General features: G+C 38.7%; 1 protein-coding gene across 3 annotated transcripts in view; it reads right to left on the bottom strand.

Annotated features, from left to right (window-relative positions):
- LOC115218015 (cationic amino acid transporter 3-like) overlaps window positions 1-26,609 on the bottom strand; it is a 256,003-nt gene that overhangs the window by 8,091 nt on the left and 221,303 nt on the right. For all 3 annotated transcript variants that reach the window (XM_029787760.2, XM_036507890.1, XM_036507891.1), the window contains 2 exons: window positions 25,034-25,171; window positions 7,381-8,641 (listed from right to left, as the gene is read on the bottom strand). In XM_029787760.2, the coding sequence (XP_029643620.2) occupies window positions 7,381-8,641; window positions 25,034-25,171 (1,399 nt within the window). The remainder of the gene's footprint in view (window positions 1-7,380; window positions 8,642-25,033; window positions 25,172-26,609) is intronic.

The following is a 26,609-nucleotide window of genomic DNA, read 5'->3' as shown; positions in this document are numbered from 1 at the left end:
GAGAAGATTGTAGTCCTCTTCTCTTTCTCCCAAGTCTCTAATTCTTGCAGAGATCCATCATCATGTTTAGCATTATAAATCCTATCAGTTGCGTAGCAATATCGATTATATCAAGTCTGAGAGAGAGGCAATTTTGTTCCTACACGCTTATTCCCATTTTTTCTTTTTTTACTTTTTGAAGTAGGAAAGTTAAGCAGAATCTCCTGATAAGTTTAGTTATATCCCTTTAAATTCTAGTCTCAATATTTCACAGGGTAATGATTTTGCTGTCGCAAATTATTTCATTTGTTATCAACCAAGTTTCGCGCAGTAACCATCCATCGTGTTCATATTAGAGCAGTGGAATTTGAGACTTAGCTGCAATTGCAACTAATTCGAATGGCATTTAATGTATTGACGCGTTAGAGAAAATAAATAGTATTTGATACTGTTCATTTTATTTTTTTTTTCTATTTGTTTGTTGGTGCTCTTACGGGACCGAATATTGGTCAAATCTAATAATGATAATCCCGTTTCTATTTTTCTCTGTCATATCCAGGCTGGTAAGATCTTTTCCGCCAAACTTTACATCCTACAATCCGATATTTTGTCATTTCCTGTGTTGCATTCGCCATCGGTGAATGCTTTCAAGATCCACGGTTGGACAACACAATCGAAAACTTTCTGCTCAATACATTGCATGATCAGACACTTCTTTACACTTCCACAGAATTTCGTTGTTTCTATCAACAAAATGTATAAATTCCACAAACTGAAAGCTGTAGTTCTCACTTATGTTTATGTAAACAAAGATGGACAATAAAATGTTGTGATAAACAAGTGAGCAGGAAATCTGAAAGATGGTTACAATCACTCTATATGAGGCATATGGGACCAGGTGAACATAGTGCTAACATTGAATATAAACTAAGGCTAATGAGATTGAAGTCGGTGGCCTGAAGCAGAAACCTCCTGCTTCGCGTGTGAGAGGGCGGGGACTGCAGAACTTTCACCGTAGGAGTGACAGATTTCTTTAGACATTTAGATTCTCAGGAGCATCGTGCTCATTAGCGTTAGTGTTTGATTAGTTCATATCTTGGATATCTTTACAGATTGTATGTGAGGAGTTGACAAAGGTAGTGTTATGCACAATGCAAACCTGTACCAGAATTTCCCCCAGTTTCCACTAGGTCGAAATGTCTCTAGAGACGCGCAAGTGTGAGTCGAGCGGACCTCCTCTATTTCTCTTTCCGTACACAACACTATCCCTATTTTTACCACTCTTAATTATCATTCATATGACTCTAAATACCCTAATTCTATTTACCGATGGCTTTATGAAGACGGACAAGTCGAAGTTTCAAAGTCAGTTTTATCTTGTAAAAGATAATACTCACAGAAGTAAAACATACAGAGTATTCATTCCATGTAATTCTACATTTTAAATATAACTTTGTATATAAGCGTTTGTTTGTGTAGAAATGTGTTACAATATATATACTCACACATATATATAAAAGTTAGGAATAATATTCCCTCAAATAATTATATATATATATATATATATATATATATATATATATATGCGAGAGAGACACACATACATGCTCTACTGACTGTATTTTCATAAATACACATACATGTGTGTATGTCTGCGTATACGGTATGAATATAGACTCATTTATATGAATATCTATTTTGCCAGTGGTCAAATGCAAACTTGTGTAAATAGATCTGTTTTCCTAAAAGCGTTATCAGTGTTAGGGAAGCAACTAGCGAATACTCATGTTGCAGCTTTAAGGAAATGAAGCCATATTAATGTATCGGATTAGCAAAGGTATACCTCTCATCAATTATGCCTGACTGCTAGTCGCAGCTATTGACTTATTCTTATCTCATGTCTTGCGAGAAGCCAATATTTTAGTGCTGCCCTGGCTGAGCGATGAATGTGTTTGTGGAAGTAAAATCCGTGACTAAATTTAACTATTACTTTTGAAAGACATTGAATACTACGTAGGCTCATCGTAGATTCCTTTTAGCTTTCAATACATTTGTGCATGACGAAGTTAATATTGTTAAAATATGAATATCTTCTTTCTTTACTATGTCCAGAATGTAAGAGAGGCAATCGTGTATTGCCACTATTATCTGTTCTTTGTTTTGTGTAACAGATACACTTCATAATGTGTAATGCCTCTTTCTTCCAGCCATTTCGTTTGTCAAGCATGACATCCATATCATTATTCTCCTTCCTCTGCTTCTTTCTCTTTCAATCTTTCCGGATATAGTAAAATTCTTCAGGGCCTCTTTCTTCCTCACATCAGCAAGAAATCTCACTTTCCTACTTACCCCAACCCGGGTCAACACTTTTTCACGAGACACTTTCTCCATACTATCCTCAATATTTTCCTTTAGAACCACATCTCTGCAAGCACTCATTTTCGATGTTATAGGCTATGCCTGGTTTCCATACATCAACGTAGAGTAGACATAAAGGTCCAATATACGGCTTTTGGTCTTGATACTCAGAGTACAGTTTCTCAAGAATTTATATAAGTTTGAGAAGGCAAAATTTGTTTTCCCTCTTCGTCGTTTGATCTCCTTCACACATCTTGCATCTTCACTGATCAAAACTAATGCACTTCTTTTAAAACAAAACGCCTACTTTTCAAAGAAGTTCTGTGAATTCGTTGTTAGTATTCAAGAAACGCTTCTACATTAATTTATATCTTGTCTCTTGAATTCTCTTTAAATTCCATTTATCTTTCAATTAGTGCTTATATATAAATTATTTAAAGGACATACTAAAACATAGTCATTCAAGATGATAACAAAATTAATAATATCTTAACATATTAATTTACGATATTTATATTCTTTTTTGCGAATTCTTTGCCTTTGTATGGAGAATCTTTTTCACTGGTGGCTAGAATTTGATTTCGGCGTTACACGAATCCATTGCAGCGCAGCCTCCAATACGACTATTTAGGGTCTCTCTTCATGGTAACACGTGCTGATGACGTTAAGGTGATTGTATTTTGCCAGTGCAGAAACCGGTCCACTTGAGCCCTTATACTTAAATGTACATTAGATTTTATTAACCTGATCTATTTCGGTTGACTTCTGTAGTTATCATTAGTGTAATTTTGGCAATTTAAATACAAGTTTTGACTGTTTTATATATATACATATATATATATATATATTCGTAGTTTTGTAGTCAGGAAATGATAACGGAAATGAATTTTAGGATTCTAATCCAGAAACGCGTACATAATTAATCGAAGACTGTTTGATTTCATTATTTTTCTTCTTTTTTGCTATGTATGAGTTACAAATATTGTTGTCTGTGGAGATATATTTTTGTAGAGAAAGGAAATAGTAGTCTTTTGGCTGATATTTCTAAAATTTTCTTTATGTAGTCAAACAACTTGTTGCTAAACCCTTATTGTTATAAGTATATATATTCTTTCAGTCATTTTGACTGTGGTCATGCTGGAGCACCACCTTTAGTTGACTCGAAGATTTATTCTTTATAAGCCTAGTACTTATTCTATCGGTCTCTTTTCGCCGGTCCGCTAATTTACGGGGACGCAAACACGAGCATCGGTTGTCAAGCGATAGTGGGGGGACGAACACAGACACACAAACATACACACATACACAAATATATATAAATATCTATATATATATATTATTTATATATATATATATATATATATATATATATATATATATATATATATATATATACACATGACGGGCTTCTTTCCTTTTCCGTCTACCAAATCCACTCACACGGCTTTAGTTGGCCCGAGGCTATAGTAGAAGACACTTGCCCAAGGTGTCACTCAGAGGGAATGAACCCGGAACCATGTGGTTGGTAAGAAAGCTACTTACCACACAGCAACTCCTGCACCTATGATCAATATTGAAAAAAACCCCGGAGAAATAAGACAGAAAAACAACTCGAAGACATGATACATGCCATGTATTAATAAGGTGCCCAGAAGGCTAGAAAGAATGCCAGATCGACAAATGCTATGTATAGTGGTAATTGCTGTTCCCGGCATATTTCATGAATGGAAAATATCATATCCATTGTTGAGCGGTTAGATCCAAAACCGCACTGGCTCTCTGGTAGTACTCTTTCTATGAAGTCGTTTCATAATGTTCCTCGCAAAAGCTTTTCCAGTGATGCTCAGAAGTGATATGCCTCTGTAGTTATCGCAATCTACCTTGTCCCCTTTATTTTTGTAGAGAGTGATGATCTTGGGATCTCTCATATCCGGTGGAATTTTTGCTTCCAACCAACATGTCTTAAGTAACTTGTATAAATGTGGAAGGAGGGTATCTTTGTTCTCTTTCAACACTTCAGCAGGTATATTGCCATTTCCGGGTGCTTTTCCGCTTGCAAGTTCATCGATTGCAGTGGAGAGTTCTTCTTTTGTTGGTGGTTTATCAAGTTCTGTCATTTCAGGGAGCTGAGAAATGGCCTCATCAAGCTGTCTATCAACATCTCACTCCTTTGAGTACAATTGAGAGTAATGTTCTACCCAACGCTTTCCATTTGTTACTTGTCCGTCAGCTGGTCACCTGTTGCACACTTCAGGGGTGCCACTTTACTCACTGTTGGTCTGATAGCAACTCTAAGCTTCTCATACATTTTCCTGATGTTACCCATGTCACTCGGCTGTTGAATTTCTAAGCATAATTTATCCCGGTACTGATTGGCACATTTTCTAGTTTCTTTTTGAAGGTTGGATTTTGCAGCACGTACCTGTTGCTTTCTACTTTCTATTGGCTTTCTCTTGTGCTTTATGAAGATCTCGCGCGTTTTCTCAAGTAATGGCATTAGTATTGCTGCATTGGTTTCGATCCAGCCCTCCTTGGAAAGTCGGTCCGTTCCAAAGACCCTCGACGCAGAATCATATATTGCTGATTTCATGTTGTTCTACATGTCGTCAGGAGATGAGCTCATCTAGGTTTTGGAGCTGTTTTTCAACATATTCTTGAAAATTTTTTTGTCTTGATCTTAGATTTTTTTGGTTTTTCCGGCTCTTAGTATTTCCTTTGTGATCATCTTTATCTTGGCTATAGCCATCAGATGATCTGTGTTACAGTCTGCACCGTGGAAGGAACTTGTTTACTTCAGTGTTGACATCATTCTTTCTGACGATGAAGAAGTCAATCTGGTAGCAATGACCTGATCTTGGATGGCTACACGAAACTTTATGCCGGTCTTTGCCATTGTAGAAGGTGTTTGCAATGCACAGGTTGTTATTTGTGAAGAATTCTAAGAGTCCCTGGCCATTCTCATTGATTTTCCCCAGTCGTGAATACGTGTCGCGAACTGAAAGAACAGTTGGAAGTTGATTCTGGTCTTTTTTCGAAGGTCATCAGTGGCGATGGGAGTTGGTACCACGGTTACGATCCGGAAACTTAGCAGCAGTCAAATCAATGGAAGCATTCAATGTCACCAATCCCACAAAATGCACGTCAAGTGAAGTTAAAACGATGCTGATTTCGTCATGGATGGGAAAGGAATTGTCCACACATACTTTACTCCTGCTCAAACTCTTAACCAGACATCTTACTTGGAATTTCTGAAGCGTTCGCGAGACGTGATGAGATGAAAATGCCTCGACCCGTGGAAAAAGTAGTGGTGGCTTCATCACGACAATGCGCCTGGGCACACCGGATTGAGTGTCAGATGGCATGACGCCGCTTACCTCCATAATCACTCGATCTTGCTCCCCATGAATATTTTGTTCCCTGAATGAAAGAAGTCCGTAAAGAAAAACGTTTTGCAAATGTGGAAGAGGTGAAGAAAAGACGACGAAGGTGTTAAAAGGCATCAGAAACAGTAGAAGACGCGTTCGGACCGATGCATTGCTTCAAATGGAGAATACTCTGAAGGCTACAAAAAGTGTTAACATGTAAACGTAAGTGAATAAAATAATATTGCAACATTTAGGTTTATCTTGGGTACCCTATATATATATATATATATATATATATATATATATATATATATATATATATATATATATATATATGTGTGTGTATATATATATATATATATATATGTATATATATATATATGAATATGTGTGTGTGCTCACATGTGTCTCTATATATCCAAATATGGAATGAATTGCTGTATACACATGAATATGCGTCAGTGTGAGCGTGTTAATGGGGGAGGGTTGTATGTGTATCCGTATATGTAAATTTATATAGATCTACATGTGTGTGTGTGGCTGGGTCTGGCCGTATGGGAGTGTGTGTGTGGTGGACACCTGCCGGCATTGTTATCTATTTTCGCTTCATCCATGTTTTCTTGTTACTGATTCATGATTTTATTTAACGTATTTCATTATCAGTGCAAAGCATGTTACTCGGTCCACTTAACTTGTTTATACTTATTTCCTGTTTGATTGTGTGTACAAGTTACTACAGACAACTATCAAAATGTATTCGGATCGAAATAATGGAAACGGGGTTAAAAAAAAGAAAGTACCTTTTGAAAAATAACCTAACAAAGCATATCTGAACCAAATAATGCTCTGCAACTATTTGTGTAGCATCTCGCTCGCGAGAGATCGATGCAAGATGGGTTGAAACGATCGTAGTGATTAATAAAGAATCTCGTGAATTTCGTCTTCTTTCTCTTTCTTGTTCGTCATCATCATCATCGTTTCACGTCCGTTTTCCATGCTAGCATGTATTGGACGTTTCGACCGGGGTCTGGGAAGCCAGAAGTTTGCACCAGGCTCCAGTCTGCTCTGGCAGTGTTTCTACTGGATGCCCTTCCTAACGCCAACCACTCCGTGAGTGTAGTGGATGCTTTTTACGTGCCACCGGCACAGGGGCCAGAGGTGGCTGGCAAACGGCCACGATCGGTTGGTACTTTTTACGTGTCACCGACACGGACGCCCGTGAGGCGGCGCTGGCATTTGCCACATCAGGACGGTGCTTTTAACGTGTCACCGGCACGGGTATGAACGCGTGCATATATGGGTGTGCAAGTGTGTATATGTGTGTTTTGATGCATATATAGCTATAATGCTTTGAACCCCTCTCGTCAGAGTGGCTGTTTACATTCAGTACTCGAAAACACAAACCCGTTTGTCTATCAACTGATTCCACCACTTCAAACTTATTTTGTGCACGTTTAGTACATAAACACACATACATACACACACGCGCGCGCGCACAGGTGCCCACCTTTTATTTCGTATCTAGAATTTTATGAACGCAGCTACTTATAGTACTTTGGGTTGGTATTTTATAAGTCTTGAAATACGTCACATTAATAAATCTGTTGCAAAAGCTAAAGCAGAAATAACTTGAATCAAATTATCAAGCAAAATGTCATTGAATTAAGGTTGTTCTTACCTATGGCCAGCCAAACAGCAAACCGTAACCAAGCAGATTGTGGTAAGGACGTTATTAGATAAGCATTGAGTGTGAAAGATGCGAGGGGAACTACAGGAACATAGGGAGTTGTTGCAAGCAGATTGATTTTATTCTTTGGTTGCCGTGCGATTACCACAAGGCACGTTATCATGGTGAAGAGAGATGCAGCCAATATGATGATTGCCCACCAACTTTGAGCGTAGACATAGTGACGTCCATGAATTGTCAACACACATAGAACTACAGATGATATTATGTAGACAATCAATGAAATACTGAATTTACGCCAAGACCTTTCGCTCGGTTCACAACAGTCATTGGAAAATTGAAATAAGCTTCCGAAGCTGCTTCCGCTTACGATACTCGATATCCGTTGGTACGTGGTGCTGTGGTTACTTCCACTGACGGATATCATGGGAGATGTGTCTTGTAATTCAGTGCAGATAACCGATTTGGATTTTTGTGTTGCAAATGTCTCTTTAGCTTCTACATTCTGTTGATGAACATTGTTAATATATGAATTAGAATCTCCTTGTTTTGTAAATGAATCAATGCTTGAATAAAAATGTGGATCATGTCTATTTAGACGATAGTTTTTGTAAGTTCTATATCCAGTGTTATTAATAAAATCTGTAGATGCCATGCGCAATGTTCTGATGTCACTTATATCTTCATATTCTTTATACAGTCCAACAATTTCAGAATCGTACCGAAGGCAAAGGACAGAGATGCTAACCACGGTGTAGGCAGCCAGTGTTCCAATAGCCATCGTGTCGATTAAAGTTTCAAGCTTGAAAACCATTGCAATTGTTCCTGAGGTTAGACCCCCCATGAAAACTGCAATGGCCGGTGATCTAGTTAGTTTAGTTACAAATGATAAACATTTGAATAATATATGGTCATCTGCCATAGAATATATTATCCGTGATATTGAATAAAGGCATCCGAACAAAGCAGCAGACAGGCCTAACATACCACCGATTCCTATAACGTAGTTCGAACCAAATATCTGCCGGGCTTCGTAAGCCTTTGGTAAAGCAGCGCGATCTTGTAGCTGATACCAAGGGTAGGCAAGAGTGATAGCCATGGCTACACCGAAATATAATACGAAGCAAATGATGAGTGTTGTCACAATACTGACTGGCACCACTCTGCTGGGATCTTTGCATTCTTCACTGGTAGTTGCTACAGCATCAAATCCAAGAAATGCGACGAATAAAGTCGCTGCACCAGCTAGAATCTGTAAAGAATAAAAAATAAGTGAAATTCATTAAAAATAGAAATGAGAGCTGGAAAAGCAAACAGGTTTATTGAATTTAAACTCAGTTCTTTTTAAAGGAGCCGAAAATGCATCAAAATACAACGTTCAAAGTGAAATATTTTGTGTTTATATAATAAACTTCTTTGTGAGAAGTGAGACAATTAGCATTTGATTGTTGAGGGCCAGCAAAGGTGTGCTTCTCAGTCACTGAACTTGCTATAAATAGCAGCCAAGTTCCCACAAGCTAACAGTCTATATCCTTTAAAAGTGAACTGATGCATTATCTTATAGATCTGAAAAGACGGGTTGGTCACATCTAGAATACATTTGGTAATGCTTCATCTAAACCGGAAATGACGTGCTATTGATTGAAAATAGCGGCCAATCACCCATGCATTACTTACTCCCGTCTATAATAAAGATGGATGCATTACACAACGTAGACCTCAAAACAAAACAAAAAAACTTGGAATTGTCACAACAAGAAATCTTTTTATGGAAGCTCTATAGGATCAACCAAGGGAAGGAATAACGGCTGCAACATCAACTCCAGCTCACGTAAAATCAAGGAGATGGAGACGGTGCGTTGATGCTAATCTTCGTCTCAAAATTCGCCGTTTCGGATGATTTTTAGGTGAAGCATTATGGTTAGATTTAGGAATCAGCTGCTGAACACCTGCATTTCCTTTTGACAGTACAGAGATAATAATATATAAGACTACTTTGCTTCCATGTTATTCCTGTCAAAACGTGCCAGCCATTTGGCTTATGTTGTAGAAAACAAATCCAGATGTCTTTCTGGCGACGTTCCCTTTGAAGGAGAATCGGTGAATCGCTTTTCTTGTCTCTGGAGTTGAAAAGTGCGAACGAAATGTTTGAGGCTATATTTTCTCGTTTTAAACTGAAAGCAAGGCACTGGCTGTCGTATAGTCGTGACGTTAGCATCGGCAGATAAAGATATATTTAATATATTTATAGAATATTTGGGGGTGGGGGTGTTAGAAAGTTTATCGTGGTTACAATGCAGAAACCAGTGTACTCTCCTCAATGGGATGAATACCTTTTTTCTAGAATTGCAGAACATTGCTCTGATACTAATTTTGGAAGAAGGAAAGCTATTTCATAGCAGGGGAGAAATGATACTTAGAACACTAGTTCTATGACGAAATATCAAGAGAAGTCTCAAGTGAGTTAAGGAAACACTTGCAACATTAAGTATATCAACTAACGATAACATCAATATAAAAATCACATGAATATTTGTTTCGGGGACAAATGTTACAAGGAACAAAGGAACGAAATAGCATTTAGGGCACGTCAGCAAGTAAATGAACATGCATAAAAGCGGACATGAATCATTAACTGCGGTGGAGTTCCATCAATTAAATAAGTCGCAAAGCGAAATGTTAAGCAAGAAGTGATGTTACCCATTACAAGGCATCAACATTGCGAAAGTTAAAAAAGCGATAAAAGAAGCAAATCTGCACATAATGTCTGAAAAACCTGAAATCTATTTATCAACCTCATATTCACTAAACATAAATCATTTCCCGGTGCAAAGCCTGCGTGTGCCAGGGCCAGAAATAGTTATACTTTCTTTTTTTCTGATGATGTTTTTCTTTTCTGTCTAAGTACAGCAAATGTTAGATAATCAAACAAGCTTTTTGTTTTTTCTCATTGAGTGTACATCACGCTGGACGCTTAATATATAAGTTATTCTTTGTTTAATAGAATATTTACCAGATGTTATACATATTTTAGAAATCTTTATTCAAGTTTGGGTTGGTTTTATCGTTGAAATGTAGCATATGTTAGGCATTTATGCATTATATGATTTAGAATTATATCAAGATAAATGCTATTACAAAACTCTTCAATCCGGAAACAATGTTTAGACTTGTCATCGGCAATTTAACAGCGCAACAAATTGCGATAAAACATTCAATTATCAAATCCATTGCATACTAGTTTCAAGACTGACAATTATTTTAACAAATCTGTCAGTAACAGACATACAAACTAAAAGTTTTCAAATTTTGAGATTTTGTTTTTCATCTTCGTTTGAGTTATATTATAATATGGCGGTTTGTCACTGTGTTTCTAGGATACTACCTGACATTATTTTCTGAAATACTCAGGAATGCAAGATGTTTTCCAATGTTTATATTCCACTTAATGTTTTATTTCACATATGGCAACAGAACCAAATGCTTGCTAATTTGACGCATGGAGGTGCAAGAGTTTTGCAGGAACTGTAAATGGGAAGGTAAAATGTTAAGAGAGCAAACACGGACAATATAGGACGTTGTGTGCTGGCATATCACGAAAATCCACTTGGCTCGTCAGCACTTCATTTAGTGAATGATAAAATATAAACACAATTTCATATTTCACATTCCCCAAGACCGACAGCTCTATTTAGAAATGACAGACCCCAAAACATAACAATAATGCATATTTGAAACTATATGGCAAGCGCAATATATATATATATAATATATATATATATATATAATATCGCTTCTTCCCGCCACTGATTGGAGCAACATGAAATAAATTGCCTTGCTGAAGAATACAACACAGCCCGGTCCGGCAATCGAACTCACTATCTCATTATTGTGAAACGGACTCTAACAACGGAGCTATATATATATATATATATATATATATATAAAATATCAGTAATGCAATACAAAGTATTGCCTTCCAGTAAAAAGTAGCCCATTTTCCGGGTGTTTCATCTTTCAGATGTTCTCCCTGGAGGTAAGACGGTTTTTTTTCTCTATTTTGTTGCACACACGCATTTTTGCTAATACATACGCGGTGAAGCTACACATTAGCGTCGTATTTTTACGTTCGCTATTTCCAGTAAATATCGGTACTTAGTTGTGCCATTTATTTACTAATTTGTGTATATATATATATATATATATATATATATATATATATATATATATGCGTATCTGTGCATTTATTTGTATGCAGGTCTCTATATGTTTATATATGTGTGCGTGCGTGTATATATATATATATGCTAATTATATACATATTTATATTCTGTGTATGAATGTGTGTATGTGTGTACGTATCTGTGTGCAGTGTGTGTGGTTTTGTATCTGCGTAGTATTTTTCGAGCTTGTGTAAATATAGATTCACTTGAAGACAAAATTGCCTTTTGGACATTCTTTACATACATCAGTAATACCGTTCTCACTGGTAATGCTATCCCTGCATATTTAAAAAAAAAAGTAATTGTTTTTTTCTCCCAAATAAATTGCACTTCTTATTTGAAGATTCGTTAAAACTATAGGATGTCATTCATGCACTCAAATAAGAGCCGACAGCATCTTTTAGCTGAAACAGCTGTCAACTAATGAAGTTCATTACATAACTATTTCTTTTGTCATGTGATATCATTTTCTTCTTACCGTTCTGTCCTCCTCAAGCACTTTGTTCGGAAACATACGTATACTGAGTACTACAAGTTATGTGCCTCGCAATGCCTAAGCTATATATTAAGACTTCATTATATATATATATATATATATATATATATATATATCGAGCTGTAATTTGAGCCGCTGAAGCTGCTTGCATTGGATCTCCTTTGCTATCGCTTGATTTGAGTTTAAAAGTTCAAAGTGGACTACACCTTTCATATTCAATCAAACAGATAACATCTTACGTGGGTGAAAACCTTTAGCCTGGGGTACTAGTGTTTCTCCTTTCCCTACTCACTGTCTTGGCACTTGACATTTTTATAGACAAACCATTTCGCGTCACCAGTCACTCTTCGGTCCAAAAATAGGTTCATTCGTGAGACCTGACAGCAAAGAAGAACACACGTTCGCTCTCTGCGCAAGATTGGACTGGAGAAGTTTGTAAGGGACTCATTGACTCAATATGCTGACTTTTCTGATGGCACGCAGGAGTCGATGAATGCTTGAATGACCAAATCCAAGCTTCTCTGCCAGTTCAACACTTACGAGGCGATATTACCTAGAGGTCTTGTTGCACATCGTCCAATTCTACATTTTGCATCATTTGCAAACATTATGGTAACCTTTATATTGGGAAAACAGGCCAATGCCTTGCTGGACGCTTTCAAGATGACATTGGAAACATGTATGCCGGGGCGACCTGCCTCCACCCAATTCAAGACGGTAGGTTATTGCATTACTCACCTGTGTACACTACCTCCTGTTACCAAGGATCCAACGGAATGGAATGGATAACGTTACATATTTGAAACTGGCACCACCATGTCACCGACATTTTCCTTCCTGCTGCTACACCCACTCTTAGATCATGAAACTCCTTTTTAGCCTCAAACTCTCTTCTCGCCGAATTTTTCTCTTCACCTCGCTTTCGTTTTTGTTAAAATTTCCTCTTCCTCAATTTCTGTTCCCTTCTATTCATCTCACTCGGTATCTGTCTTCTACTACTTCTTTACCGTGTATGAAGGTGCCACGATCCTGAGTTCCTCATCAGTTGCAGCAGTTTTTTTTAAGGGGATTTGAAATCTACTGATTCTTTTAACAATTTTAAATTTTCCATGAAGAGCGACTCTGTCAGCAATAATATTTTTCTCGATTTTATTATCTACCAGCTTAAAAAGCTAGCTGCTGCGGAGGAGGGCTAACTGGGCCTGCGGCACATAACTAAAGAGAGAAATAAGTATAAAGCGTTTATTGGTACACTACCATATCGGATTTATATCACAGTGTATCACATTTGGAGAATTTCGTATCACTGTGACATTCGGAAATGACTATAAAACATTAGGATGAAAAAATATTCTTAGTTTTACCATTTGGCGTGAGTATGAAGAGATTGTTGCCATTTCCAACTCTGAAGCAACCAAGATAGAGCTGGCCATAGAAAAAGCACCGCTGCATGAGGTGAAGTGCAACAATTTTGAGTGATTGTCCTTGACTCTTGTTAATTGACATTGCAACATTAACTCTTACTGGAAATTGAAGTCACTTGAATTTATAGGGCATGTCTGCTGGAATCAGTGGAATTCTTGGACCAAACACATTTTCATTCTTTCCTTGTCCAATGAAGATTGTTGCTTCCAAATATGTGGATGCATTTCCCTGACAATCAGTCTTGTTCCATTGCACAGTTTTGAGAGATCTAAATTTCTCAAAAGCCTGATTGGAACTCCTTTCTTCGATCTCAGTTTGTGAGAAGGCATTCCAGGAGGATTGAAAGAGTTGAGAAACTCAGTAGTTATTCTTATATATGATATATGTGTATATATAGTTCTATATTCAAGAGATGAGGAATTATGTACATTGTTTACATTATTTACATTTGACAGATATTTGTCTTTATCTTTTTTGTTGTTAACACAATGTTTCAGTTGATATACGCCCCAGCCTTCGTGTGTCTTGGGGAAATTTGGAACATGGGTTCTCATTCCTAAGGTATTTTAACCATTACACCACATACCACGGGAATATGGTGTAGTGGTTAAGAGCGCGGGTTACTAACTACAAGCTTTCGAGTTCGATTCCAAGCAGTGACCTGAATAATAATAATAATAATAATAATATCGAAAAATACCTTCGGAATTTGAAGCCAGTTTTGAAATTTCTCAAGACACCTGATGAAGGCTGGAAGGTATATCAGCTAAAACGTGTTGACAACAAAGATGAGAACAAATATCCGTCAAATGTAAATAATATATATATATATATATATATATATATATATATATCACAATCAAGGAACGGCCATAATAGGCCATTCACCCACTAGAAATAACAGCCAAAGCTTCAACCGCAAAATAATATCAATTCCGTAAACCAGGAGAAAATTAAAAAACATTTACCCTGTAATTACCCTGTTTTTTAATTTTTTAATTTTCTCCTGGTTTACGGAATTGATATTATTTTGCGGTTGAAGCTTTGGCTGTTATTTCTAGTGGGTGAATGGCCTATTATGGACGTTCCTTGATTGTGATGTTGAACTTAAAAATGGTCTATGACTATTTAATTTTTCCCACTAGGCCGCTGGTGGCAAAACAATTCTACAAAATTTTTTGCCACCCTATATTGATTAAATATATATATATATATATATATATATATATATATATAATATATATATATATATATATAATATATATATATATCTTTGTATCTGTTTGTCCCCTACCACCGCTTGATAACTTGTGTTGGTCTGTTTACGTTCACGTTAGTTAGCAGTTCGGAAAAAGAGACCAGTAGATAAGTACCAGACATAAAAAAACAGAACTGGTGTCGATTTGCTCGATTAGTAATCTTGAAGGCGATGCCCCAGCATGGGCGTAACCTAATGACTGAAAAAAATAAAAGAACCACGAAATTCCTAACTAAAACTTTGAGCTAAGGGAGGTAAATCTTGCGCACTTATCTCACGAATACTATAGCGCGCAGACCTCTCGAGGCCGCTGTACCTGCTAGAAATAACAATCCAAATGCTTTTAAATCAGATATCAGCGTTGGATGTTGAAGAACAAAACGAAGGGCAGATTTTCAATCCTGAATCAGTCTCATTTTCAAATAAGATATATATCTATGTAGAGCAAATGTAGACTGAGATGCAGGAACCTCAGACGAACAGACAGAATTTCGCTTTTATCACACACACACACACATATATATAATGTGTGTGTGCGCGCGTGCGTCGGTGCGCCTATGTATGCATAGACACACATATCTATACAATATATGGAAGTGTATATAATGTGGTTGAGTGTGAGTCTGTGTGAGTCTGATTCGTGCCAATCAGATGTGCGTATTGGTATGAAAACCACAAAGTGTATGTGGAATCCGATATTGAAAGAAGTATTTCAATATGGAGCTGACAATTTGTTGTAAGATAAACACGGAAGCCATATTGTCAAAAGCAGAAGAAAATGCGGGGATTAACACAGACACGTCATTATGTTAATAGAAATGAAATACTTCTAGTATTTGCTCTGTTCGAGTATTACTTATCAGTAAATATAAATAGCAGCTACACTTTTAACTTGGCGATAAATTTCTACAAGATTTCTATGAGTTGCCGTATTTAGACGAGGCTTGTAAGAAAACGAAACCTACAGAGACTGTAGATTATTGAATGCTATACAGGAACCAAGATTGTCTGTGTTCAGTTATTCCTGCACTTTAGAGAGTTCCAGGGATGGGTGTTTCTTCACATATAGTTTTACTTTTAAATTACCAGACACTTTAATTAAACTCACGTATGATAGAGGTATTTCATTTTTCAGACATGTAACGACACAGGTGCTTTTTTGCGTACCCCCTTTCGCGTATCTTTGCAATTTCTCCTCTGGACGTTCTCTTCTTCCCCTGATTTTTCCAATCATAAATTTTCTCCGAGCGTCAATCTGATACATTCACTGTGTAATTCGTGGTTTCAATTCCTATACCGGGTGAGGCGTTGCCTTCTTGAGCAAAACACTTCATCCCACGATTCGTCGCGATACCTTCGACACCGTGCACCTGTTCGGTAAACGTCGATTTGAGGAACAGAGTGAGCCTATGTGCGGCACAAACATTTAATCACTTGTGTGTGTGTGTGTGTGTGTGTGTGTGTGTGTGGTGTGTGTGTGTGTGTGTGTGTTTGTGTGTGTAAGGTTCAAGGTGCAGGAAGTTGTTCAGAAGTTCTGCTAGCTAGGAAGCATATGTAGCCTTGGTTTTATCAGCTCCATTCCCTAATTTTGGATATATATACACATATATATATATATATATAATATATATATATATATATATATATATATATATATAATATAATATATATATATATATATATATATATATATATATATATATATATAAACTGAGAATGTCTGTCTGTCTGTGTGTTTCCCTAAAACGTGAGAACTACGCAACCAATTTCATTCAAATTTTACACATACCTTACTTAGGGTCCATGTAGTTTCATGGGCAAAAGAAATGTTCAACTTCTTGCCTAGAGCGAGCCCATAGCAATATCATATCTTCTACACTATTTCAGTATTACGTGTTAAAAGTGAAACAAAAATATTTCTCAGATGGTTTCACTTTAACAATAAAAATAATAATAACAATTGAATTATATGTAGTAAGTAATAATTAAAATCAAACTAAAGTATAATATAATCGTAACATAACAAAAGTAAAAATAGCAATTGGTATAAAATTGCATCAATGACTTGAACGTGAATAAGTGGTTTCACATGAATGGGAATAAATTAACAATAAAATTAGCGTGCAGAAATGGAATAATCCAGATGGATAATAAAAAACTAAATCAAAGAAAAGACTATTGTCTATAAAGTATGCAATGTAGAGAAAAAAGAAGAACTAACATTTCCAGTCTGTTAATTGTCCGGGTGTTGTTAGTTGTGATAAGACGGTGAATTTCTTTCTTTCTCTCTCTCTGTGAGAGAGAGAGAGAGAGAGAGAGAGAGAAGAAAGAATGAATTGATATGATTTCGCGCGAGGCGTTTGCCTCCACGTGTTGAAACCTTTTGAAGAAGGTGAATTGACACTCTAGTCAAAAAAGCGATTCGTCGCTAATTGTAAGGGAGGTGTTCTTTGAGGAGAAACTCAAAGAATATGAAAAGCTTTTCAAAAGGGAGGGTGATAGCGTGAAGCTAATCCCCCCTCCCGCGAAAACAAAAGAGGATAAAGAAAGCAAGACGGTGACATATAGAACCCAAGATAGGAGTACAAGGAAACTGGCAAGAATAGAGATAGACGAAATTGAGAAATGTCTGGGAGACATAATGGGAAAAATAACTTATGTGAGTGAGGTAAGAAATTTGGTACGGTGGAGGTGAGATGTGCAACGGAGGAAATTGCAGCCTCACTGGCTACCACCGTACTAAGAGCCGAAACATTCACAATGTGGCCCTCATACAAGGGAAGAAGAGGGGTTCGAGTTAAAATCCCGAACATACCCCCAGAAGTTAAAACAGAATGGCTGGCAAAAGCCATTCTAGGAGCAGCAGAAGAGGAAGTGGAGGTGGAATCGAAAGGGGTCAAACGTGGTGAACTGGAAAGGATATGGGGTGGAATTGTGGATGTTGGCCACAACAGAAGACATTGAAAGGTTTCCCTACAGAATAGAGGTGGAAGACGAAAAGACCCTCAGCGTAATCGTAGAGGGGAGAAAACCTAATTGTTACTTGTGTGGGACAAAGGGGCACATTAAAAAGGAGTGCCCGTTATATGAATTCGTAGCGGAGTGTGAGCAGGAAAAGGAACTTGAAGAAAAGAATAATACATTAAATGAGAAAGAAAGCAAAGAAAAGGAAACAAAACAACAAGAGAAAGAAAATAATAAGTCAATGAAGGAAAAAGAAATAAAAGTAAAGGAATTAATAGAACCAAAACAGAGTCAAGAGAAAAAAAGGAAAGAGAAACAACAGGGAAAAACAAGACAAGGAACAGAGACAAGCGAAAAGAAAAGACGGTACACAAAAGGAAAAAGAAACTCCAGGAAAGGAACATAAAGTACGAGATAAAGAGAAAACAGAAAAAGACATAAAGACAAGAGAAGGAAAGAGAAAGAAAAGAAAGAAAAGAAGAGAGAGAGAAAGAAAAAGGGGAAAACAAAGAGGAAATAAGTCCGAAAAGGAAGATGAAGGAAAATACAGGACGGAATCGGGATTACTACTATTATAGATTAGTAACCTACCATTTCTGCCCTGAAATGACCGATGTAACAACTGAAACGGAGGGACATGTATGGGTCAACAGGATGACCGACCGGTGGGAGGAGACTGCTCTAACCCCCGAGGAAGGAGCCGCTGAGTTCTTCAAAGCTGCCGGGGAAAATGTAATATTTTTCACGAAGGTTCGAGTGAGAGAGCGGCTACCTACGGATTCAGTGATGGACTTCAGAGAAGTGAAAACAATCATAGAATATGTGTAGATTGTAAGAAGAAAAAAAAAAGAAACAATTTGGTGAAATATATGTGAAAAAACTTACGAAAATGTAACCTTTTGATTCCGGGGATCGAGTGGACATTTACATCTCATTGTAAATATTCTTTCATATTTCATTATTACTTTTATTTTTTCCTTTTCTTGTCATTTGCTTTCTTATTTTAAGTTCCCCGGGTGTGTTGTCCATCTCTGTGTTAACCTTTATGGTAAAAAAACAAATCTTTCCAGTCTGTTCGTCGATTGCTGTTACGTTATTTAATACCAGTTTGTAAAAATATTATTGTTATTTTAAATTGTATATTCTGTCTGTTTGTACAAAATTGTTATTTGCCTTCATTTGAAGGTTAGGTATTAACCCCCCCCCCCCCGGCGGGGGAATTATCGTAGAAAAATTTACAAAACGGCACAAAAGGCTTGCGAAGCCAGAATTTTGCAAAAAGGCTTGTTAAAGCCAATTGAAAGGCTTGTTAAGCCATATTCGGAGATGGAAACCCCTATCTCTTATTCACCTGTGTCAGGTAAAGAAAGCTCACCGGTGGTGTCGCCGAGAGCAGGAGAAGCCCCAACCAAGAAGTTTTCAGAAGTGGCGGGCAAGAAACTAAAGAAGATAAACACAGAAAAAAGCAACTGGGAAAAGTATACAACATGTCTTAAAAAGGAAGGGACAGAAGTGACAGTAACACCGAATGTCAGCAAAATAGAGGAAGTCGAAAAAAGAAGAATAATCTACAAGACATACAACACAACAATGAAATCCATTGAAAGAGTGGAAGAAAAGAAAATTGAGAGTTGCCTAAAGGCAATATGGCAGGAAATTACTTACCTGATTCGTGGAAGAAAATTCGGAACGGTAGAGGTGAGGTTTAGGACAAAAGCGATAGCTAAAAAGCTATCAACTGAACCATTAAAAGCAGACGATATAGTCCTCCTCCCCCTGTACAGAGGCAGAAGGACGTCGAAAATCAAAATCAACAACATTCCCCCAGAGGTAGACGCCACATGCCTGGTGGCGGCAGTCATGTTAGGACTGGAGGACAAGATCAATATCCTCCAGGCTACAGGAGGAGGGGCATTGGAAAGGCCAATGCATTTCAATGGCAATACAAGCGGAAATACAGACTTTGGAAGAAATTCCAGAGACGTTGAAAATCAACGAGGAGGAGAGAGTAATAGTTTTTGTGGAAGGCAGAAAGCCGAGGTGCTTCGGCTGCGGTAAAAAGGGGCACGTGAGAGCAGAGTGCCAACCTAAACCACAGGAAGCAGCACCGCCAGAAAAGGAAAAGGAAAAACCAGAAGCATAACCAGACAACTTAAAGAAAACACCAGAAAAAACAGAAAAATTAGAAACAACAGAAACAACAAGCTGTGAGGAAAAAGAAAAAGAGGAGGGGTGGAAACAAATCACCAAGAAGAAACGAAAAACAGAAACCACCCCTCAGAAACTGAACCAGCCAAAAAAATTAAAAGAGAACACGAGCACATTCATGGCCATTAAGGCATCCAACAACAGATTAATTAACGGTTTGGCAGCGATGTCAATGGTGAGGAAAGTTAGAAAAACAAAAGACATTATCGTTTACCGAATAGGCCAGAAGGATTACGGACGGATAAAATCCGAATTCTTCCATGACGTGGGTCCTCTGAGAATGGACATATCACCATATATATACGAGGGCCTGCATCAGACTCCCCCACGAGTCCGGGAAAAAGATAAAGGTGAAGAAAAAGAAGAACAAGTCGAACCACTGATATAAGGTAAGTCATGAATTGCATTTATGTTGGTTGTTTAAATGGGCGCGGTCTGGGATCAAACTGGAAGCAGAGTCGTTTCCTTAATGATATCAGGTGGCGTAATTTGTATGTCATTGTTGCTACAGAAACCCGGTTAGAGGGACCAAGAGGTCTACTCCCGCTGTTTGACGGCTACGAGAGTTTGTTTTCTCTCTGGCCAGTCCTAACTGCGGGGGTGGGGTGTTGGTCCTGTTAAAAAGAAACCGGGTTTTTGAGAAAAAGTTAATTTTTTCAGATCCAGAAGGTAGGCCGGTCGTCATGGATTTGATGTTCAGTAACAGTAAAGTTATCAGACTGGTTGCAATTTACGCACCCAAACAAAAGGGGCAAAGTGATTATTTTCGAGAGCTGGAGAAGTTTCTTGGTACTTCACATTCATTAGTTGTGCTAAACGACTTTAACACAATTTGCAAGGCGGGTGTGGATTGCGTTGGCTTGCGTCCAGATAGAAAAGGTAACATTGGCTTCCTGGAATTGCTAAGTCACTTTGAGCTAGCAGATCCTTATAGGTTGGAATTTCCGAACGCTCCATTGTGGACATGGTCAAGCAGCGACGGATCTTCCAGGTCATACACAGATAAAATACTAATTAGAAAAGTAGACAGAGAAATAGCTAAGTGTCCACAGTTTTACCCGGTCAGCTACAGTGATCATAAAATAGTCACCCGTAAGCTTGACGTAGATAAGGTTAATAATAGAAGCTCCGGTTATTGTAAACTTAATACGTCCCTTTTGGCGATTAAGGAGTACAGAGACCGGATTAGGACTATAATTCGGAGGGCGCTATCTGGTGCAATCATTAATAACAAATGGTGGTATGCCCTCAAGCGAGCCATCAAATTCGAGTCTATTAGATATAGCATAGGATTAGTGGCTAGAGAGGCTAGGAGGGAATCAACTCTAGTTAAGGAATTAGAGGAAGCCTTGAAAACTGGCTCTGCGGATCAGGTGACGGCCAAGAGACTGGCGTTAAACCAGCACCTCTAGGCCAAACACATGGGCTGCATTGTTAGGGATAGGATCCGCGCAGTGGGTTGTTAAGGGAATCAACGCCGCGAGATGGGCCCGAGTGGTGGAAGCTCAGCGTGGTAATGATGCCACAATTCGATCTTTGACGGTCCAACAAGGTAAGTTGATAAACGAACTCGAGGAGATGTGTGAGGCCTTTCAGGAGCACTTCGCTCAGCTTTTCGGTGGGGGCGGCGGACCGGATAGAAGGAGGGACTTTACGGACCTCCTCGACGGACTGCCGCGCCTATCGGGGCGAGATGCGGAGGGCTGTGAAAGGCCAATCACGCCTGAGGAAGTGGCTGAGGCGATGGCGGACTGCGGCGCGGGCAAGTCGCCGGGGTTGGATGGTCTACCCTATGAATTATATAAGAGTATGCCAGACTTGTTCGGGCACCTACTGACGGAGGTCTATGCGAACTGGCAGCAGAACGGGTTCATTCCCAGATCTGTGCGCCGGGGAGTAGAAAGGACTCGAACAAGGGGGAGTGCATTGATAATTTCAGGCCCATCCCTCTGCTAAACACAGAGTTGAAGATTTTGGCCAAAGTGTTATCGAACAGATTGGCGCGTGTCGCGGATGGTCTGATCGGGGAGGCACAGACAAGTGCCGTTCCCGGCAGATCCATTGAGGATAATCTCCATCTTATGCGGTACACTATAGAGGGGTTTAATAGTATCTCTGGCAAGGGTGGGGCAGTGGCCCATTTAGACCAATCTAAAGCATTTGATAGGGTCGACCATCGCTACCTGTTATACGTTCTAGTACAGTTCGGACTGGGCCTTGGCTTCCTCAGGTGGATTATTCAAATTTACGATAACATCAACCCGGTAGTTCGAGTGAACGGCTTCTTTTCGAAGCCGTTCAACATCAAGCGCTCGGTTCGTCAAGGGTTTCCGCTCTCCCCGCTTTTGTACGTAGTGGCTCTTGAGCCATCACTGCTAAAACTGAGCGGCATCCCGAGACAGCCAGGTTGTGGAAAATCGGTGTCAGCCTACGCGGATGACATCACCATCATCGTAACCGAAATGGATCGCCTACAGAGGGTAGGTAAGGCCATAGAGGTTTACGAGACGGTGACAAGAGCAAAGGTTTATCGTGAAAAGTCAGTCGGCTTGCAGCTCGGAACCTGGAGAGGCAAGTCGATACCTCCTGACAGCGTCGTGGGACGTTGGACGGAGGGTCCGATTAAGTTGCTAGGGGTTTGGTTTGGACCAGACCTCCAAATAGAGAAGAACTGTGGCGAGGTATCGAGCAGGGTGGCTGCAGTAGTCAATACCTGGTCTTGACGGTGGCTATCCCTGAAAAGAAAGGGCGGAGGTAGCCAATGTGTTTATCGCATCGGTTATCACCAACCGCCTATCCGTTGTTCCTTGCCCTGATTCGTGGTTGATCAAGTTGGAAAGACAGCTCTTCTACTTCTTGTGGATGAGCGGGAAACCGCTTGTGAAACGCTCTACTTGCTGTCAACAACCGTTAAAGGGTGGTCTAGGGATGCCTTGGCTGATGATGCGCAGACATGCGCTGAGGTTAAGACATCTGTGGCTCTACCTGGATGGTGAACGGGTGAGGTCTCCGCTGGCAAAACTGATGTTTCCCAAGTTCACTAGTTTCGGTGGATGGGAAGCATGGCTGAATCGTAGATCGAAACTGGGTACATGGTACACGGAGTGTCGCAAGGCTCTCCTGCTATTCCGTCGCTCGGGCAACGCCTGCAGTGGGGGTTCCACGGCATTCTTCTATAGAGGGCTGGTAGAGACGGAATGTGAAGATACCTTAGGGGAAGCCCTAGGTCTCGACGATAATCAGCTGGCCAGTCTGTTCCAACGTACATTCAGGCCGAAGACCCTGGACAACTTCCAGAAGTCTCTGGCATGTCAATGTTACAGAGGAGCTTTACCTGTTCGGGATAAACTCGCAAGGCACGGTGGCCAAGACAGTCCGACGTGCCCAAGATGCAAGCGGGATAGGGAAACCGTCCCGCATGCTATTGTTCAATGTTCGGTCGTGTCAGAGGTGTGGGTTTATGCCGAACAGCTGTTGCCAAGCACACGAAGAGTACAGCTGTCGACTGAGTCTATTATAAAAATTTACCCACCAGATTTCCTCGCGAAAGAAGGTAAGAATTGTTTTTTCGTTGTAGTTGCAATTGCGAGAGAGGTGATTTGAAAGACTAGGGTGAAAGGTTTACGGTCAGGCAAGTTCATCTCTTGCCCTGGATTGATGAATTACTTCATCTTCCACCTGAAATTGAAGATAGGGCTGGAGAAAAAATGCCTGACTAAGAAAGTGTATGAAGAAAGATGGAAGGATGTAGCACGAAAGTTGCGTGTGGATGATACCACATAAATGTAAACCAGGACGAAAACCAAAGTATCACTGGTGAGGGGGGGGATTCGTAGGGTGCGAGCTAAACCCGCCCTCACTCCATCCGTAATGTCTTTTGGTCTGTTCTTTCATTCGACTTTTTGATATTTTTGGTATATTTTTAAAAGCTCATCATTTTTGTAATCCCATCCGCAAATCTGACCCCATATCATGTTGTATTGTCCCCTCTATGTTCGCCCCTTGTGGGTAATAAAAAATCAATTCCAGTCTGTTATATATTTTGAGTATTGTTATCACTAGTGATATCAATATATAATTTTGTATTTTGCATTTTATGTGTAGATGTATATATATATAGATGTACATGTAATATGTACACATATATATACACATATATACGTGCACTAGCACTATGACCCGGCAACGACGGGTCTTTAATGCTAGTATATATATATATATATATATATATATATATATATATATACATACATATAATGGACTTTATCGTCGAAGATGGCGGACGAGCGTTCACCATTTGCCAAACGACCTTCGTAAATGATTCGGTTATAGTGATCAATTGTATGTGTTTACTTTGTTCATCGAATCGAAGTTGATGAAACGAACAGAACGCAACACCCGGTCCAGGAATTGAAACTGCGATCTCACGATCGTGAGTGCAATATCCTTAGTACTAGACACCTTCCATACTAGTGCAGATAGAAATTAATCCCAAACAGACGCTCCTTTTATACAGACAGAATCAAAACTCAATGCACGAAGATATTTCGTCTGACTGAAATCAGTTTGGTCCGAAAATTGTCGAAACTTCGGAGGAGAAATGATGAATTTGTCTTTCCCCCATTGCAGGATTTTATGTTCAAGAATCTTCATTTAAAAGCAGAAGTAAATAGACCAACCCACTCAAAAGAATCTGGAAGTTATTTATATTCCGGTATGTATTCAAATTCTGAATCTTTCAGACACAATAAATTTTGGAAAGAAATATAAAGTAGAAAATAGGGTAAATAATGAATTTATTGCATTTGCAATTGTTACCCATTGCAAGTCACTAAAATGCTATAAGAGTTTAGGTGGCTCAATGCCGCTTACTGCAAGCTCATCCCTCAGTTTATCACACTGCTCTCATCAATATAGAGCGATGCATTTCCATCAGAAATATATTTCCATTAGACTACAGTATCTCATAGCCAAGATAGTTGAACAAAGCAACGTAAGCATTTTGCTAGCACTTTGCCAAATCGGACAATCCAAAGCGCTTAAATGTATAAATGCATGATGATCACTCACCCCAGTTATTCCTTCAGGGAAGAATCCAGGATGCGCAGTCCAATTCTGACTATTAACGTGAAAAAATCCAACGCAAATAATGCAGGCCACCACAACTACATTGAGCAGACTACAGACACAGCTGACAACAGATGTAACCTGCAAGAAGAGAAAAACATATTTAGAAGCTTATAATATGCAAATATTGATAGACGGGAGCATCTTTTTATTGCAATTGTACATGTTAATTATGAATGGTGGGATTTATGGTACCATATTTTCTATATTTTCTTTCGTTCGGGATGTCGATGGTCGGCCAGAAGGAGATTGGATTTCGAGTGACAAGTGACCATTCCTAAAGCGTGGAAACTACTCGCAAACATGTGTTTTGCGTATAGCAGTGTCCTTCTCAGCTGTTTGAAGCATAACAACTGTTTCGGCCGCCGTTTTTCCCAGTAGAAAACAGAACTTCAACAAAGCTAGCTGTTCCTTCGTTTCAGCCATCGCAAAAATCGACGAAAAGGGGAGAAGCGCTGCAAAAGAAAGACGCAGCACTTGGCAGTACGACCCCCCAACCAAATAATACCTTTCGACAGACTGATGTCAGAGAGTTGCATAAATTGGCGACTCGGGACCGAGTCCCGAACCACAATGAGCTTGTTCTTCAGATAATGTTTACCCCTCGTAAATATATATATATGCACACACAAATACACATATAGTACATTCCAATGTGAATATAATGGTGTGTGTATGCATGTATAAACATATATACATTATATATATATATATATATATATAAATTAGAGAAAAACCACTATTATGTAATTCAAACAATGATAGACATAAACCAAGTGATAAATAAAAAATAAAATATATAATAATACTTATTATATATTGATTATTCATTTTTATACTTTTTGTAATCTAGTTATATGTTTTAAATTTTTTTATTTATCATTTGGTTTATGTCTATCATTGTTTGAATTACATAATAGTGGTTTTTCTCAAATGTATATCTATATATATAAAACTGTAGTTGTGTGAGTGTCTGTCCCCTTCGATTTAGATTCCTAACTACTCCCACATTTTGCGGTGCAGTTTAACCAAACTCGGGTATCTTATAGTCGTGATTCATATCGAGCCCGTCTGAGTATTAGCGCGCGTCTACGATGAGTCTACGATTTTAAAAATAATTTAACATCATTTTTTATTCCATTTTAATGCATAATTTTTCGTGTGTCGATGGCGGCGGAGTTGGCGTTCATGGTCACACCTGCACCTGTTTGCTTCTCCCCTTTCTTCCCTCCCTCGTGAAGCTGTGGGGAAGGGAGTGTAAGGAAATCAACGTCGTAAAGCGTTGTCAAGGAGACCAGCGTTCTTTTAGAACAACAACTTCATGGCTTGAAGACACCAAAACAGAAATGGCTAAGAAAGCTCGAATTGGTATCTAAAAGGGAAGTAACTCTCTAAAAATGCTTATATAGTTATTTCCCTTACAAACCCGAGCAACGCCGGGCGATACTGCTAGTATGTATGTATATGTATATGTATGTGTGTGTATATGTTTATGTGTCTCTGTTTGTCTCTCTAGCAT

Source organism: Octopus sinensis, linkage group LG12 (assembly GCF_006345805.1).
Source record: "Octopus sinensis linkage group LG12, ASM634580v1, whole genome shotgun sequence".
Lineage (NCBI taxonomy): Eukaryota > Metazoa > Mollusca > Cephalopoda > Octopoda > Octopodidae > Octopus > Octopus sinensis.
This window is presented reverse-complemented; position numbering and strand designations above follow the sequence as displayed.